This window comes from Hippocampus guttulatus, chromosome 1 (genome assembly GCF_054856545.1).
Source record: "Hippocampus guttulatus isolate MCC_2025c chromosome 1, RoL_Hgut_1.0, whole genome shotgun sequence".
Lineage (NCBI taxonomy): Eukaryota > Metazoa > Chordata > Actinopteri > Syngnathiformes > Syngnathidae > Hippocampus > Hippocampus guttulatus.
Genome location: NC_141261.1, coordinates 35,549,345 through 35,568,287, shown reverse-complemented (window position 1 = coordinate 35,568,287; position 18,943 = coordinate 35,549,345). Strand labels below are relative to the sequence as shown.

The 18,943-nt window shown below is 44.5% G+C and overlaps 1 protein-coding gene across 2 annotated transcripts in view; it reads right to left on the bottom strand.

Moving 5' to 3' along the window:
- Positions 1 to 575: 575 nt before the first annotated feature.
- Positions 576 to 18,943, bottom strand: part of LOC147211532 (interleukin-1 receptor accessory protein-like 1) — a 223,483-nt gene continuing 205,115 nt past the window's right edge. The window contains exons 8-12 of one of the 2 annotated variants that reach the window (XM_086128247.1): positions 18,635 to 18,780; positions 15,185 to 15,331; positions 10,227 to 10,397; positions 8,174 to 8,218; positions 576 to 2,904 (exon numbers count right to left, since the gene is read on the bottom strand). In XM_086128247.1, the coding sequence (XP_085984373.1) occupies positions 2,177 to 2,904; positions 8,174 to 8,218; positions 10,227 to 10,397; positions 15,185 to 15,331; positions 18,635 to 18,780 (1,237 nt within the window). In that variant the 3' untranslated portion in view covers positions 576 to 2,176. The remainder of the gene's footprint in view (positions 2,905 to 8,173; positions 8,219 to 10,226; positions 10,398 to 15,184; positions 15,332 to 18,634; positions 18,781 to 18,943) is intronic. The other variant, XM_086128249.1, reaches the window with a different exon arrangement.

Genomic DNA, 18,943 nt, shown 5'->3' with positions numbered 1-18,943 from the left:
TGCCCTCCGACTTACAAATCTCTGCTCTGAAAGTCCTTCTGTCACCCGCACTTTTACAAAAATAGACTCTTTTCATAAAATACTACACAATTAATTTTTTTCTGCAATAGAGTCATTTGTTAGGGGTATATAAGTCTGCGTTATCTCAAAGAAAACAGCAATGTAAGCCAATAGCACCGTCTTTCTCAGTTACCACTGCCATCCGTTATTGGGGTTTGTGACTCCTGAGTTTGTGTCCTTGACTTGACAAGTGGTTGGAGCGGCTGAGACGTGGCTCCCGGAGATCCTGCCCACCACCGATAATCACCCATCTCACATATCTTCGACCCACACACTCATGTATGTGATCCATTTCACAAATTTCGCAAAAGCAAACAAAGAAACACACCCACACCCACACACACGATGACAGAGAATGTCATCAATAAAAACAAATGCTACAAAGAATTACAAACACTATGTACATGACCCTGTGTTCCAGCATTTTGCCAGCCATATTGGCCGGTGTTGGCTTAAGTTACGTGTTTACAGGCATGGCGTAAAACAGTTGCTCTTCCCCCCCCCCCCCCCCCCCCCCCATTTGTTGTTCAGTGTCACAAAACAATCCGTGCATCGTTTGTTCTTACCACTTTTTGTTTGGCAATTGAAAAAAAAACAAAAAAAAGTGCCCGGTTATTATTATTATCTTTTTTTTTAATTCGTAAATATGTAAAAATGCTGTGTATCGAACCCTCTGAATCAATGTAGAAATCAATTTATTGAATGCATTATTATTATTATTATTATTTATATTTTTAAAATCACCCTCTTTGACCATGGGACAGCTATGTGGGTGGGGTTCACATGCAGACAGGAATGATCAGGTTGGAAGGTATCCAAGTGCCCACTTCAGAGCGATGATCTGTGATCGTGCTGACCAATTCGATATCCACCAATGGAGATCTCCTTGCAGTTCCTTATAAACACACTTTGTGTGCTTTGAGCCTCTGCTAGTCACTGTCTGCTTCCGCAATATCAAAGACTGTGTGCCTCTCACGCTCTGCACTTAACTCATTCACTCCCAAAGACGTTTTTAAACGTCTTTTCAGACTTGGTCCAGAATTGGCTGATACTGAATGAGTTAAAGGACATGAGTTGCTTCCATTGGCCGGGGAATCTATTCGGCTGTGTTTACGCGCACAAAGGCTCAAGAGGCAATTTCTAATTGCGCTCATCTGTGAAAATACCAAAATAAAATAAAGTCCACCCGTGTGCACAATTAGACAGCCCTTTGTACTGGATTTGCACACTGGGCACAACAGCACAGCCTAAAGGATGACTATGTTACTGCATTTAAATGTGAGTCGTGATGGTAGTAATTCTTGGAAAGCCAAGTATATTTTTAGGCGGTGAGGACCCGGTCCGTTTTAAAATATGGCTTATGCATTATTTGAAGAATCATAGCCGTCGGAGTCCTAACTAATTTCTTTGCTTCTTTATGCTTCTATTAAACTTCCGGATCACATGAAGATCCATCCATCCATCCATCCATCTTTTGATCCGCTTTAACCTCACATGGGTCACAGGTGGTGCTGGAGCCTATCCCAGCCATCTTCTGGCAGTAGGCAGGGGACACCTTGAACCAGTTGCCAGCCAATCGCAGGGCACACAGAGACGAACAACCATCCGCGCTCACACTCACAGCGAGGGACAATTGAGAGAGTTCAATCAGCCTGCCATGCATATTTTTGGAATGTGGGAGGAAACCGGAGTACCCGGAGAAAACCCACGCAGCCCCGGGGAGAACATGCAAATGCAACACGGGTAGGCCGGAGTCGGGATTGAAAGCTACACCTCTGCACTGTGAAGCCCACACGCTAGCCACTTGCCCAGCGGGCCGCCCAAATCAAGATGAGAAATCAAATATAAAAATCCAATCCAATCCCCGGCCAATTTATCCATTTTGTAAATTTGATTTGGGCTTGAATTGAGATGTGAAATATCTGACATTTCATTTTTTGTTTCATTTAAAAAAACAAAACAAAACAAAACAAAAAAACAAGGAACCAAACAGTCTTTTTTTTTCTACCCCAATTGCCAATTAAAAACGGAAAGGACGAATGATACACAGATTGCAAAAGCAATCCCACCCTGTCTCCCGGATTAGTAAATCCTATATTGCGGTGAGGGCTGTGTGTCACCAGATGACGCTGGATATACTGGTCTCTCGGGGCAGAAGCGGCAGCATGGCGTTGTTGCCGTGGCCTTCCTCTAAACTCTGCTGTCGCGGCGACTTGGACTGAGGCCGCTGTCCATTCAGGAGTGTCATGGGGATGTTGCAGTACGTGTGCTGGTTTCGGCCGGAGGACAAGTGCGGCAGAGTGCCCCTCTGTGGCAGCTCATAGTCGTAACTACGGTAGTATTGTTTCTGTCTCATCTGGGTGTGGTACGAGTTGTGGAAGTTGGAACGCAAGTCTGGATGCGCCGTTGCCATGGCGGTGGAGGTGGCGGTCGCCATGGACATCGCCGATACCGCCTGGAGCTCGCCAAAGGGCCCTTGCTCGCTCACATCCAGCACTTGCTCGTGGGAGATGCTCAGGGGCTCGGTGCGCTTGAAGGGCATCTCGTAGACGAGCTGCTTCCAGAACTTGGAGTCCAGCTTGTTGCTGGCCGCGCCGCGCCATTTGATGACGGTCAACGTCTTAATGGTGTGTTTGAGGGCCTCCACCTCCTGGTAGTTCATGATGCCGCGCAGCTCGGCGCACTCAATAAGGATGACCTTGATCTCGCCCGTCACCAGCATATTACGAAGACGTGTCTCCAGCTCAAAGATGCTCCACCCCCTCCGTACCACGTAGCTGGGCGTCAAAACGATGATGAGGCGCTTGCTCTGGTCCACACAGCGTGCAACGTCCTCGATGTAAGCTACAAGCACATGTACAAAAACCACACGGGCGATCACTTTCTGTCAGCCAGAGCTGCTTTGGCAATGCTATTTGCATGATTCATTTTTGTTGGCATGCTAACAACCTCGACTCCTTTCTTTCAAAAGAGTCTTCATGGCTTTTGGGCACGCGGATAAAATCCTATTGTTTACACCCAGTTTGAGACGATTATTGCAAAGAATTACACATCTAAACCTAGCACAGGGGGGTTCAATTGATTCCCGACAATAAAGCTCAAACATTAAGATGAGCGAGCCAACAGGGCCACCACTGTCAGCATGTCTCCTAAAAATAAAACATGTTAAGTTTCATGCATCTTGAAAACTTAAACCCTTGTCTTATTTGTGTTTTCACATTCATGTGTGTCAGTGCAATACAGTGTGTCACTGCATCAGCCGCTAAGTGACACCTAAGCAGTGTGACACTAACACAGAATCACGCATGTTTTAACAGACAAAAGAAACATGACACAGTAAAGGACAACATCCATTACTTTCTTCTTGGCATGTCGAATTACAAGGCAAACTTTGCTTGAGAAAAAAAAGGCTTTTGCATGACAATTCTCTCCACAGGTGTCAAACTTAAGTGCACAGGGTCTACCACATCATCATGTTCCAGCAGCTCCTATATTTTGTTGTTCTACTTCTTCCTTTCATAACTTTGCTGCTGTGAATTGGGAATTTCTCCATTGCGAGACTAATAAAGGTTTTCTTATCTTATCTTATGTGGCCCGCAAAAGCAGCTCAAACATGTCAACTTCCATGATGCCTTCTAAAATGTCGGCCAGAATTTTACATTTTCATATGTAATAAATAAGAGATATGTTCGAAGCATTTTCTTGTTTCCAAACCCCTCATGATAGTAACTTAAACAATAGTTGAATCAACAGCTGACTTCTTTACGTGGTTTTAAGTCAGAACGGCCCTCCAAGTGAAACGGTAACTAAAATGTGGCCCGTGCCATAAATGAGTTTGACATCCCTTGTTTTCGGCTGGGACCTAAAAGCTATCACAACTTTGAAAAACGAAACACGACATATTTGTTTACTGCACAGAACGGAATCCAAACCGAGCAACTTGTGGAAATGGTTTTGATTTTTTTTCTGTTGTATAATAAATTGACATGCTCGTTGTTGCAGCCCAATTCCCGCTTCTCACCTGTTGCCATTCTGTCTCACCTTCAACTGCTCTTCGGGCAGATCAGCAAATGCGAGTGTGTGTTTCTTTTTACTAACTTGTCAACGCCCTTGCAAGCTTCTGATTTATTGGGTGCGCCAGAGAAGTTGGCGGGGGCAGTGTCACAAAAGACGGATTTCCCATCCAAACTACAAACTACCGTAAATGTTTTCCCTTCAAAGTAATCCTCTTGGAGTCGAACATTTCTCTGCCACGCCTTTGGGCACTCCGAGAGGGATTCTTTCAAGATCCTCCTCAGCTCTATCATCACGGCCATCTCGGTGTTGTCCACACCTTCAAAACCTTGATGACGACCTTGAGTTTGGGAAAGATGAAAAAAGATCACATATGGCCAGGTGAGGTTGCTCCGGCACGGAGGATTGCTGTCAGATGCTCAGCATGTTGCGAGCAGCCACGCTGTCATGGTGAAGCAGTGCCGAGTTGTCCTGCAAAAGCCCTCGCCTCATTTCGAGTACTCAACAAAGCAAAGGCCACAGAGCTCTTTGTAGACATGTGCTGCTTGATCAGGCTCACATTGAAAGGGAAAACGTAGTTTGGGTTTCAAATAAGTTGTTTGTGACGCTGGTCCTGGAACTTTCCTGACAGACCTCATTGAGCAAATCATTCAGAGCTCAATGAATTTTCCCTTTTCCCTTAAATAGGAGCCAACCAAAGACATTCGTGCATCTTGTTTTTGACTGATGGCCACACAAAACTTCACGTTAAAATGCGCGCTGAGGTAATGCATTTCCACATTTGGATGTTTGGTATTTGCATTCTTCCTTAAAGGTTTACCCTATAATTGTCAGGTGTAAAGTAATGAAGTAAAAAGACTTAGTTACCTTAAGTAGAAATTAGGACATCGACACTCTATTGAAGTACCGGTAGTTATTTTTCAATCTAATTTTTATTTCTTGCAATTTATCGCAAAGATCTGTACCTTGTGGTCCTGACAAAAACAAAACAAAACACAACAACAAAGAAAACCTTGTCACTATTTCATTTAGTATTGTGTTCGTTGCAGTTTATCATTGTTCAAAACACCAATCGACGTTGGTTAGGCGAATCTGATTGTGGTTGGATGAGAACTATAAACAGGAACAGGGACCATTCTGACACTCTCTTGGTTTGTCTGCGATGCCATTGCACCTGCACATGACACAAATCAACAAATCATCCATCGACAACTCGCCACACTCAAACTAGCGCAGGCGTATAGCTTTGCCCATAAGATGTCTGTGTTCCAGCCGAGTACCGGCAAAAATCCAGCCCACCATGAATCAAAAACAACTGATTTTGAATACGCTGCAAACCTTGTGAACGGAGATGCCGCTAGCTCATGGCCAGAGGTGTCAAATAAGAGGTTCAGAAAATGAAAACCCGGCCACAGTTTGGCTTTCGCCACTGGTGCTTCAAAACCCTAGAGTGCTCGTTGAAGACGCAGCCGTAGCTAAAGCCAAATTGTGGTTAGAATTTTACTGGATCTGGATTTGGATTTGGCAATCCTGCATTTCAAAAACTCACCATCCAACTTGAAAAAGCATACCGAAGTAAGATGACTCCATGAATCACACGTTAATGCTCAGGAGTACACATGGCTCTTAAATGTAATTTGCATTGTAGTCCTTTTAAATGTGTTAATTTGGAATGGCCATATATGCAAGTGAAGTAAGTAGACTTTTTAATATAACATTTTAGTCATGATGGCATTCATTTATTCATTTTTTTCCCAGGGTCAGGTAGGGTAGTGCACAATAGCCTGATGTGACATGGCCCAAACATTTGTCCTTAAAGTTTTTGACAAATATTTTGGGATGGGGTGGGAGTGGATGAATTTGATTATTCTTCCACAAATGCGAGATTATGGAGAAAAACATGTTTACAATATAAATGCACTTAAGGAAAAGATAATGTTTGACTTGACTTCCTCATCAATGCATTTCCCCCCACATTGCATTACATTTACTTTCTTACTTTAAGTACTTTTTAAAAAACATTACTTTGATACTTTTACCGAAATAAAAAGCTTGAGTTTATACTTCGACTAAAGTCCATCCATCCATCCATCTTCTACTGCTTATTGGGTTGGGTCGCGGGGGCAGCAGCTTCAGCAGGGAAGCCCAGACTTCCCTCTCCCCAGCCACTTCTTCCAGCTCTTCCCGGGGGGATCCAGAGGCGTTCCCAGGCCAGCTGGGTGACATAGTCTCTCCAGCGTGTCCTGGGTCATCCCCGGGGTCTCCTGCCAGTGGGACATGCCTGGAACATCTCACCAGGGAGGCGTCCAGGGGGCATCCTAATCAGATGCCCGAGCCACCTCATCTGGCTCCTCTCGACGTGGAGGAGAAGCGGCTCGACTCTGAGCCCCTCCCGGAGGACCGAGCTTCTCACCTTATCTCTAAGGGAGAGCCCGGACACCCTGCGGAGAAAACTCATTTCGGCCGCTTGTATCCGGGATCTCGTTCTTTCGGTCACGACCCATAGCTCGTGACCATAGATGAGGGTTGGAACGTTGATCGACCGGTAAATTGAGAGCTTCGCCCTTTGGCTCAGCTCCTTCTTTACCACGACAGACCGATACAAAGTTCGCATCACAGCAGACGCTGCACCAATCCGCCGTTCGATCTCTCGCGGCCTCCTGCCCTCATTCGTGTACTCTGCCCACCGACTTACAACGTCCCGAGTTGAGGTCAGCAGCACCCCTTCCCCACTGTACACAGTGTTAGTGGTGCACTGCTTCCACCTCCAAAGATGTCGGATGGTGGACCAGAATTTCCTCGAAGCCGTCCTGAAGTCGGCTTCTATGGCCTCACCGAACTCTTCCCACGCCTGAGTTTTTGCCTCGGCAACCACCGAGGTTGTGTTCCGCTGAGCCAGTCGAAACCCATCAGCTGCCTCTGGGGTTCCACAGGCCATAAGGGCCCGATAGGACTCCTTCTTCAGCTTGATGGCATCCCTTACTGCTGGTGTCCACCAGCGAGTTCTGCTGTTAGGTGCATACGCACAAACAACAGTCAGGACCCGTCCCCCCACCCGAAGGCAGAGGGAGGCAACCCTCTCGTCTGCCGGCGTGAACCCCAATGTACAGGCACTGAGCCGGGGGGCAATGACTATGCCCACACCTGCTCTGCGCCTCTCACCGTGGGCAACTCCAGAGTGGAAAGAGTCCAACTCCTCTCGAGAGAACTGGTACCAGAACCCAGGCTGTGTCTGGAGACAAGTCTGACTATATCCAGTTGGAACTTCTCGACCTTGCACACTAGCTCGGGCTCCTTCCCTGAAAGAGAGGTGACATTCCACGTCCCTAGAGCTAGCTTCTGCAGCCGAGGATCGGACCACCAGGGTCCCCGCCTTTGGCTGCCGCCCAGCTCTCACTGCACTCGACCCCTTTTGTCCTTCCCATGGGTGGTGAGCCCATGAGAAGGTGGACCCACGTTGCCTCTTTGGGCTAAGGGTCCCATGGGTATAGGCGCGGCCACTAGGCGCTTGCCAACGAGCCCCACCTCCAGGCCTGGCTCCAGAGGGAGGCCCCGGTGACCCGCGTTCGGGCAAGGGAAACTTCAGTCCATTTGTTTTGCTACGAAAGTCTATCCTCATATTTCTTTTTCTGCTTCAGTAATGAACATGAATACTTTTGACACCTGAAATTTGTTGATGGCCTCTGGTGAAACTGTCATCGGAATGTAAACTATTGCAGCATTTGTTGGAGGCACTCGAGTGAAAAAACACTAATAAACAACGTGAAGCAAAATTGGACTTTGTTGCTAATTTATGTCAACAATTATTTTAGTGGTTTCTATGCTTCTCGTACAAAATGTGTATTGTCAGTGAGCACTACTTATGTAAGTCAAACCCGCATTAATTTGGCATTTGGCAGTCGTATTACCATTCTTAGTGAGAAATTGAATTACAGTGTTAACGCCTAACAAAATAGAGTACTCCGAGGTTAGTATGCTTCAACAGACCCTTGAGCGACAGTGATCGAAACAGTTTTAGTCAAAAAAGTTGGATTTCTTGCTGCTGTGTACATCCAACATATTTGCTCTTCCTGTGTTGACACAAAGAGAAAGAAAGTACCTCTAAGTAGTCTGGTGTCATCCTGGAAATGATCGCTGGTGAAACCTAAACATAAATATTCAACATTGAAAAGGTAACGAATACATTTTCAGTCAACCCAAGCAACTCTGTGTTGTGGCGTAAACTGCCTGCAACCAAAGGCATGGCGGTTGTGTGCCGATTGGTCTGTTCTGATTCAATATGGGATGAGTAGCATAGAAAAGCAGAGGAGTGTCAAGTACCCTGTACTGACAATAATCTGTCATCCCTGTTATTTATCTCAAGTATACCGTGATTCACGTGATTGCAGTAATTCTGAGGATAAGGAGCAAGGAGCAGGAGAGGAGTTGGTATTTGAAAAGTCAAGTGAAGACAATCTACTTTGGAACTGGAGAATCGAACCATTCTGTCTGTGTATGTTCCTCACTGATGGACACAACCGTTGCTTTTTTACTTTTAGACTTAGCTTGTAGCAGACGTTTGTGACATCATGCCTGCTGTGATCATATCTCTGATCAATTGGTGGAAGAAGACTTCGGCTCGCTCCTCTTTCTTCTACGACCGCTTCAGACAACAAAGTTGTGTCGGAATGGAGACCAAAGATTTTGTTGGTGTGCTTTGTGTTATTGTTAATTTTTATCTCGTGTGCTCTGTTCTTTGTTACAGCTGCAGCCGTTGCGAAATCGCTATCCTGTATAAATACAGTTGGAACGAGTAATTCCTCACTATTTGTATGTGTGTGTGTGTGTGGGGGGGGGGGCTCTGCCACGAATAGTAACAAAATGTGACTCATTGCTTTAATGAGATTTATTCTTGCCAAAATTAGTAGTTTAAACCTTAAATATATCACAACAGTTTCATGTCAGTTTGATCAGCATTCTCTTTAAAAACAAATGACTTACTGATGATTTGGTAAGTAAATAACGAACTAAAAATAAAAAATAAAGAACCTAAAGAGCACATGTATGCGGAGACGATTCTCTCCTAACTTCCTCGGCTAAACTTAGCTCCTTCCTTTGCTCCCAAAATATCTCAGTTGAGATGGATCGCTTCAATATCGTTGCTTGAGAGCAGATTGCCACAAGAGGGTGCCAGAGGCTTGTTTAATAGAAAAACTGTTTCCTGTTAGAGCACAGAGGCGAGTTGAATAATCAAGGATGGGTTCTGTAAATTCAGCGGAAAGTTGAATTCCACAATAGGCACGGGAACACTGCAATGGCATTTTCGTGATTGGATTGCATCCAATTACAGAAGGTTACCAAACTCCTTGCATTTATACGCCACTTTCTCCATATTAGGGCCACTTCACATTGAGGAGATATTCAGAGTCAGAATTTCTGACCTTGGAATGGTGCCCAAGACAAGTACAATTAGTGATGGTGCTGAGCCTGCGACGATAGGTGGGTGCAAGTACAATGATGACGCCATCCAAGTCATCGACATGATGAGTCCATCAGACATAAGCGGGTAATGGAGGTGGTGGCGGGGGAGTCCTGAAGGGTCGGGCGCGGCCTGATGGGGGTCGTCCAGAGAAATGTTTCAAAACATGCACATGCACCAAGAGCTTGTGGACTGCGCAGCATGCATTGAGTAAGAACTGGATCGGGACCATGGACGGGATTGATCAGTAGAGCTACAGCTTCCTACCACTCACATTGCTATGCCAAAATTATGCTTTTTTTTTTTTTTGCCAACTCATTTTACAAATGGAACTTGACCATCATCCTGGCAGTCATACAATTTTGAATTCAGGTAAATCCCTTGGTAAAAATGTCCCTCCAAAGTCAAAAGCAATAACAAAGATAATAAGAATAAAACACCACCTCATATCTCAACCTACATTTGTGCAACTTTATAAATAAACAATGTCCGACAATAAATGTTTGAACTCCGTTGAAACCAGGAGCCCTCCATGGTCTCTATCCATTTGAGCTCATGTCTGACAAAACAACTTGCTGGGCCACTTTTGCTACAGCACAGTAGCAAAAGAAAACACGCCACGGTACCACTGTGCAGACACCGGCGACGCCAAGCCACACAACATTTGACGCATCGCGATGGAGGGAGAGCTTACTTCCTGTGGGGATCAAGTCCCTGTCTGGAATGAAGAGTTTATACCCATAATGCTTCTCCAGCATGTCGGGCAGGATCTCCAGGGCAAAGCGCTCCTCCTCCCGAGTCTCCTGGCTCCACTGGTCAGGGTCTACTTTCGTGTAGGACAGGTAGGCGTCATAGTCTTTGCTATCTGTAGGGGTAAACGCACATACAAATCTGTCAAGGCCTTTTGTCACAAACCTCTCTCTCTCTCTGCATCACTTGAAAATATATGACCCTTTGGTGCCCCAAAAACACACTCACACATGCCCCTCAAATACAAGCACGCACACACATGTGAGCCGTATATATTTTTTTTAATGAAAAAAATTGTTAGCCCAATATGAATATTATCACCTTAGTTTTTGTTAAGTGTCACTATCACAACTGTCACAATAGAAATACCATTGTGCTTGCGATAATTGGTGTTTTCATTGAGGTCTCTGAAGATTCTCAATCATCCAGGTCGTGGTAGTCTACAAGAGTTGAATCAGAGCAACTAGACTCTTATTGTTTGTTGACTTTTTTTTGTATATTTTTTCTTGTTTTCCAAAGACAAGACTGGCAATTCTGCTAATGGACTAACAATTACGATATGTTGAATTATGAACTGGGCGGCCCGGTGGGCGACTGGTTCGTGCATCTGGCTCACAGTGCAGGGGTGCAGTGTTCGATTCCGGCTGCAGCTTTCCTCTGTGGAGTTTGCATGTTCTTCCCGTGCCTGCGTGGGTTTTCTCCGGGTACTCCAGTTTCCTTCCACATTCCCAAAACATGCATGGCAGGTTTATAGAATACTCTAAATTGTCTGTAGGTGTGAGTGTGCCCTGCGATTTTGCTGGCAACCAGTTCAGGGTGTTCTCCGCCTACTGCCCGAAGACAGCTGGGATTGGCCCCATCACCCTCCGTGACCCTTGTGAGGATAAAGTGGATCGGAAAATGTATGGATGCTTTTGGATATGGATTTCTCGTTTGTTTCGAACATCTCAGAACAACAAGACAGCTGCTTCAATGAAGCCCTTTTTTTTTTGTTACCATCTCTCTGTCTTGGACTTCTCTTGTGTAACAATGAAATGCTCACCCGAAAAGACACTTCAGTGGCTGCTTTCAATTTTTGGAGTCAGCTGTGAGAAAAAGGACTGCTGTCTGGACAACTTGGATTTTACTTCCTTCATCTTTTCTTTCTCAGCTCACTTATTAGAAGACGGGCTGATGAGCCTTTGACTATGATACTGCGATACAATTGACATGGCTCCATTTTTTTTCAGCTCCTTGACTCATTTTTATGTCCTTCCTTAAGTGGAATAAAAACACAAGGCTAACCAGGCAATGCGGTAGTTTGCTAAAATGTTGTACTTGCAGCACTTTTACACGCATGCATCCGGCTGACAGACACTCAATCGATGAATGCCATAGGTTGCATCTTCCTCATACACATGCATTTCTCCACAACTTCAAACTTGATCACAGGTGCTTGCTCGAAAACTGGTGTGCTTTATTTTTCTGGGTTCATCTGCAGCAAAATATCCTCATTTTGGATGAAAAATCTAAGATGAGTTTGTTGTTTAAAACACTCAAACGTTTCATATTTCGGACATGGCAGTTCTAACTGGCTCACTGAAGACTGTTCAGATGGTGCGCCCCACAGCAGCCGCATCAAACCTCGAGTGCACAGGTGTCAAAGTCAAGGCCCGGGGGCCAGATCTGGCCTGCCACATCATTTTCTGTGGCCTGCGAAAGCAAATCAAACATGCTAACTTCCATGATGCTTGCTAAAATATGTACCAAAATAAAATCTCACATGTAAAAAAATAAGAGAGAGATGGTCAGCATTTTCTTGTTGTCAATCGCCTCATTACAGTAACTTCAATGTTATTCTTGACTTCCTGATATGATTTCAGTCATAATGGCCCTCCAAGGGAAACGGTAACTAAAATGTGGCCCATGACAAAAATGGGTTGCTCTAATGCTACTTCGTGGGGGAGGCCAGCCAATAATAACCCAAAAGCCAACTGCCTGACAAATATGATAAGTTTAGTGCAGTCTATTCTGACATTCAACAACAATAAATCTACTTTCCAGATTAATTAAATAGGAATAGCATTGCTACTGTCAAAGTCAGTCTCAAGTATCTCCAGCATAACAGCTGTGCATCCTCAAGAGTTGACTCCGAGGAACTACATAGGACATATAAATACTGGCACTCGCTGCATTAGAAATGGAGAGGTTTGAGGGTGTGGGGTGCTGTATATGCGAGTGCACCGAGAGCCCGCGGTTACGGAGTGAACTCCTGAACTTGTAGTGGTGAGCGCCAGCTGAGGTGTAGGCGTAATATGTGCCGTGTCTCCAGGCTCCATTAAGTTTGATGGGCGCTAAGCACACTTCAACTCTGAAAGCACACACTACCAATGAAGTATGGGGATTTTTTTTTTAAATAGTTTTGACGATACTAATTCCATATTTGTTTGAATTGAAGTTAGGGCTGCAGCCATCGAATATTTTGACATTTGGATATCCGAATTAAAAGTCTATTGAATAATTGGTTATACCGATTAAAAATACATTTTTGCTCGGTTAAAGTGCAATTATAAAAAAGAAGACAAAACACATTTCAAACTAATAATGAACAACCAACTGATTAGAATTTTTACATAATCATCCATCCATCCATCCATTTTCCGAACCGCTTGATCCTCACTAGGGTCGCGGGGAGTGCTGGAGCCTATCCCAGCCATCTCCGGGCAGTAGGCGGGGGACACCCTGAATCAGTTGCCAGCCAATCGCAGGGCACACAGAGACGAACAACCATCCACGCCCACACTCACACCTAGGGACAATTTAGAGTGTCCAATCAGCCTGACATGCATGTTTTTGGAATGTGGGAGGAAACCGGAGCACCCGGAGAAAACCCACGCAGGCCCGGGGAGAACATGCAAACTCCACACAGGGAGGCCGGAGCTGGAATCGAACCCGGTACCTCTGCACTGTGAAGCCGACGTGCTAACCACTGGACTACCGGGCCGCTTTACATAATCAACATACGGTAATTTAAACTGCATAACAACACACAATTTTACGCAGCTCCTAAAGTGACATGGAGAAAAAATACATATATTTCCCGTTAGGACGAGAAACGTTCTCATTCTAATGAGAAACCGCTCTGGTCCGAATGAGAAACATCTTTCCCTGCGAGTGCCAGCTTTAGCTTATTCACTTGCGTCAGCATGCTTCCTGTGAAGGGTAGTCGACTTTCAACCAGTGCAGTGAGACAAATGCAGCAGAAGAGGACCTACACTCTTTCCTCAAAATACGATGATATGAAATAATGTCATTGACCAACTAAGAGAAGACAATGTGAGGATAATTGTTTCTCATTAGGACAAGAAACATATTTCTGTTTTTGTCCTCCGCATCACTTTAGGGGCTCCGTACTATTTCCCTTCCCACAAACATTTGAGAATTTGCACAAATGTCTCCCTGTACATTTTGCTTGATGAAGCAAACTCATGTCAGAAACACAATTGCAATTTTGCCGGCTAGAACAACACACTTTAGTAAATCTGGTTTGTTAAAAAGTGATCAGTTGAAACGGCAACTGTATCAGGCTGTCAGCATCAATGTGTGCCGAGTCATTTACGCCTATTAAACTGCCTTTGAAAAGTCACCCGACGGCTCTTGCCAGCCCTTGAGCGCTGCTAACGCTGGAGCAGCTGCTGCTCAACCCGGGCGATACAATGCAGTGTCACCGTAATTACCGTATTGGCCCGAATATAAGACGGTGTTTTTTGCATTGAAATAAGACTGAAAAAGTGGGGGTCGTCTTATATTCGGGGTCTAGACATTATACCCATTCGCGACGCTAGATGGCGCCAGATATCCATTGAAGCGAATGCTGAACTTGACTCCCCAGGCCAAAGCGAACCCCTGTCACGAAGAATAAAAATAAAAATAGCGGTAGCACGAAGAAGAAAAATAAAAAAATAGCGGTAAGAAAGAAAAGAGAAGAAAATAAGAGAAGAGATAACAGAAAATGGAGAAAGGTAGTGACAATCTGGAGAAAAGTGGGTCGAAGAATGGCCAGGTTAACCGGCAGCTGAGGAGACGTTATGGTGTAAACTTCAAGATGCTTATTCTCTCAAATATATTGTTATAATCATTTGTTTCAGATGTACTGTAATTATTGTCTGCATAAAAATTAATTTAGGGTTCAAATAGACTTTTTTGAAACTTGAGTCTTGAAAAAGAGGGGGTCGTTTTATAATCAGGGCCGTCTTATATTCGGGCCAATACGGTAAGTCGTTTTTTTAGCGTCCTCAATTAGCGATTAAATGTTTCCGTCCTAACTGAAATTTAATCCTTGATGCCACACTTTTGTAAAAGGTGTTTTGTTGCCTCGTTTCACGAAAGTTTCCTGCGAGTGTTTGATGGACATTCATCTCAGCTCACACGATTACCCACAACACTATGAGGTCAAAGTGAGCATTCAGACTGTAATCCAAAAGATCAATTATTTGCCACTGCAATCGACAGACACTGACACAATGTGTTGAAAAATAACTTCCAATGTCAACCTTTCTCTTGAGGGCTGTGGCTGCACAAAAGCTGTCACTACTGAGATTTTCACAGTGACACCACTTTTGCCAAACCCATGCCTGATGCTCTGTGCCTCTTTTGCCTGACTGTGTTGATTGCTTCCTCCAAGTGTGAAAAATGTATGAGCTGAACCATGTATCGCGTAGTGGGAACAAAGGGCATACACGCAGCAGACAGGCCTCATCAAACCTATGTTGCATTGAGGAAAGTGGGACAAAGATGACTGCTCATCAACTATTTGCTCTGGAGAACGACAACAACCAGTGTGCTGAGAAATAGTTCGCTTGGATGCAACAAGGATACAAATGAAGGTCCTGCGGAAGTAGCCTTACAAAAATTCCTCTTTACCTCCATCTAGATCCTCACTGCCGAAGTGGTTCCTGTAGAAGAGCATGAGTTCAATCCTGTAACACTTGTACAGAGTCACCAGGCAGATGAGCAGGATCAGGATGGCCCCCAGACCGCCGGCCAGTTCCACGGTGTACATGAGTTCAGCTGTGAAGGCAAATGCAGAGAGACAAAGCCATTTAGGGTCCGTTACCTGAAAACAACCTAAACGTTTATCATGATCTTGTGAGCACATTCGGTGTAATTTTGATTTTCAAACAAACACAATAAAAATGCTATATAAATATCGATGAATGGTAAGCTATTTTAGAGTGATATACTAGTAAGGGTGAAATAATACATTTTCATTCAAATGCCGCAAACTAAAGTAGGCTGTTTCCATTTGGTTCTGTCACGGTGAACAAAAAGCAACAAATGCAGTGGAGCCGGCTGACTGAAAGATCAAACTCGAATAGCGGTGCCCATTTTGTCGATTGTGAACTACCAGGAGCTTGCAAAGGGGAAGTCGGTCAACTCAACCACTGTCTGATGCTATTGATACAGCTACCTGTCAATGGCAGTGAATGAGTTAAAAATGGAATGAGTTAAAAAAAAATAGAGTACACTTCCTCCTGTCATCCATTGATGTGAAATTTATCATTTGATTGACATATCAGCCAGTCTCATACGCATTGTATGAGTGTACAAGGACACGGTTTTCCATTTTAACTTTAAACTTAATAATACAGTATAAAAATAATTTGCCGCACAAGTAAGCCAAGTATTTCACGACAGAGTGACAAGAAGATTTTTTTTTTTTAATGGTCAGCTCTGTGGTGGGGCGTCTCAGATTTCCTGCGGAGTGGGCGGGCCTAGGGGAAGTGGGCGATATATTCGGGCACACGTTTGCGGTATGTCCGGCATTGGAGAAAGGCCAGCAGGACACAGAAGCTGGCCACCCGAACACCACCGCAGGGCCCCAGGCCTTGCGGTGGCACGTCACGGCTCCCAGCTGGTGTGGTGATGTGGAACATCCGGCTGACCCCATCACGCCAGTCGGTTTGCCCGGGGAGCAGGCTGTCTGGCCAAAGGAAGGAACAGTGGAGCGACATTTTCGGGCTATTGATTAAAAACATTAATAAGTCCAAGTACTGTTCCAACATGACTAATGTCCGTTGGAAGGTTTGCACATGGCTTGCTCTCCGGAGCTCGTGTCCAGACTCCACCCTTGGCTGATTCCATTCAGGGCAAGTCATGAAAGTCAAGTGAGGACAGGAAATGTACACAAGTTGTACTGTGTAACATAGCTCATGCAGTTATGCAAGGTACTTTTGTACACCAAAAGTCTATTTGTAAAAGAACAATCAAGTGAATTAATAAAGTAGGTCCTGATACATAATTTGCATGTGGCCATTTGATCAGTATCTTGCATGCTAAAAAAGTGTGGACCCCTCTGCCCTACAAGATCAACGGGTGGGAGTGAGGCTTAGCCTCAAGTAAAACAAGTCTGATCTCCAGTTTCTGAATGCCTCCTGGCCCACGACACATCACACTGAGACAAATACTGTACAGCGATGCTGGTAAACAACGGCTCTCATTGACATGCCAGCGAAGTTCACTGCTGTGTGCTTCAGTGTGTGTGTGTGTGTGTGTTCATGTAAGGTGAAATGATGCTCCAGGCAGCACAATCTCCCTGCATCCCTCGTGAAGCCACAGGCAAGAGATTGTTGTGTACATTTGTCTTGGCAAGATCTTTCAGTCTGCTAACCCCGCCTTCACTTCTCCTCATTGCAAAGCATCCTGAACTAACTCAGTTCCCGGACGAGGAAAAAGTGGAATGCTTACTCTGAAGTTCTTCTGCTCCTACTCCTGGGACTACTTACTGCATGCCTCCTCATATCACCAGACAAAAAGTGTATGAGGCCAATAGCTTGCCTAGCATCCACACTACCACAAAAATGATGAGCTCCTTACAAGAAGCAGGCCAAATCGAGTGAAATTGCAGAGGCCGCCACTTGGATAATGAGCAACAGCCATAACAGCCCCTGAGATAAACGAGACACAGGATGCACTTTTGCAGCGTGTTAACTTTCGTAAATGACGTGTACTGTTTTAAAATGCTTCTCTCGGTCCATCAGATTGCCATTCTTTGCCAGTTCCCTTGGTGAATTGGACATGAAACGCCGTTCCCTCTTACAACAGCCACCTGCCTGGCATCCCGCCCTGATAATAGAAACGTGTGTCGCAGGCTATGATGCAAATCTTCGTTGACAGAAATGTTGAAATGTAATATTTATTCGACATATTTTTACAGCATTGGAAAATGTTAATAATATTTGTCCTCCTACAGAAACCAATTTCAAACAAAAAAATATTTTCACTCCCTCATCTTTTTCCATTTTCCCAATTTTTTTAAATCCAGGGAGCCACTAGGGTGCACTCAAGAGCCGGATGCAGCTCGGGAGCCGCGGGTTGCCAACACCCGATTTAGAGTCAAAAGGCTGACTAAAGCGGAGAGCTTCACTGAATAGAAATGCTGTCGAGCTAATGTATATAAATATTTGAAGAATCATAAAATACAGCGGAGTCAGCATCAATTTCATGATGTATGTTTGGCCTCATCTTTGTTGACACTTTTTTTTCAACAGTAATATAAGATAAGATAACCTATATTTGTCCCACACTGGGGAAATTTGCAGTCTACAGCAGCAAAATTGGGGGGGGGGGGGTAGAAAAGAAAAGAAACAAAGTGTTGCATGCACAAAATAAATAAATGTTTCAGTATTTTTATTTTTATTTTTTTATGTGATGTGATGTTTCAATATTAAACATCACATGACATTATTTATTCAGCGCACATGTAACGTTCCATAAAGTGCAACATTCTCTTGTGGGTTTAATGTTTGGGAGATGAGTCGCTCAGCATAGCAACTAAATGGTGCTTCATTTTTGAGATAATGTGTGCCGTTATGCATGACAGTGGTTCAAACACCGGCCGTTAGTGCGAGAATTTCAAAGTGTATTTTTCAAACTGCGTATTGAACAATTATTCAGGGCGGCGAGGGGGGCAACTATAGATTACATTTTAAAATAATAACCTTGACATAAAAGTGCTGTTCAGCATAATTCGAAGTACCACTGCTTGTCAGAATGCAAGGTTTGCTTTCAAAATGAGGGAAACGATTAAAAGAGGAGTCAGAAATGAAATACTGGATGATAAAAGGTGGAATCGAGCATCACAAGAGGTCACTGCTTATCAGTGGAGTGGCTTTTCTGGCACTATGTCTTAATCCTGCTTGTCTCTCCCCGACGCCAGAAACAAGCAGTCAAAATTCATTGTGCTTGCTCAATTCTTGCAAGACATTCTGTTGTCAGAGTGAAGGCCACCTCGAACGCCTCAGACACATCACAACTTTGAATCAAAGCCCTTAAAATCCACTGTCTGGATTCATCGCATTCAAAAAGCGCTACCTTTCTTGACGATCTGGATGTTTGCCTGTCGTCGACCATTGCCATTTTCCACGTAGCAAGTGTAGTTTCCCAGGTCGCTCTCCTCCAGGGAATCGATGGTAAGCGAGATGGAGACCTCCTGCTCGCCCAAGTGCTCTCGTATTGTCCTGAAGCAGAGCAGAGTGCCCGATATAAGGTCGGATAAATTAAGGCCTCTGTGAGTCAACAATCGACGCAGCTTTGCTGCGCATGACAGAAAGATCAAAGTGCAACACAACCACATTCAGGAACACTTTTTTTTTTTTGCGCAAAATAAAAGGTTCTCGTTCA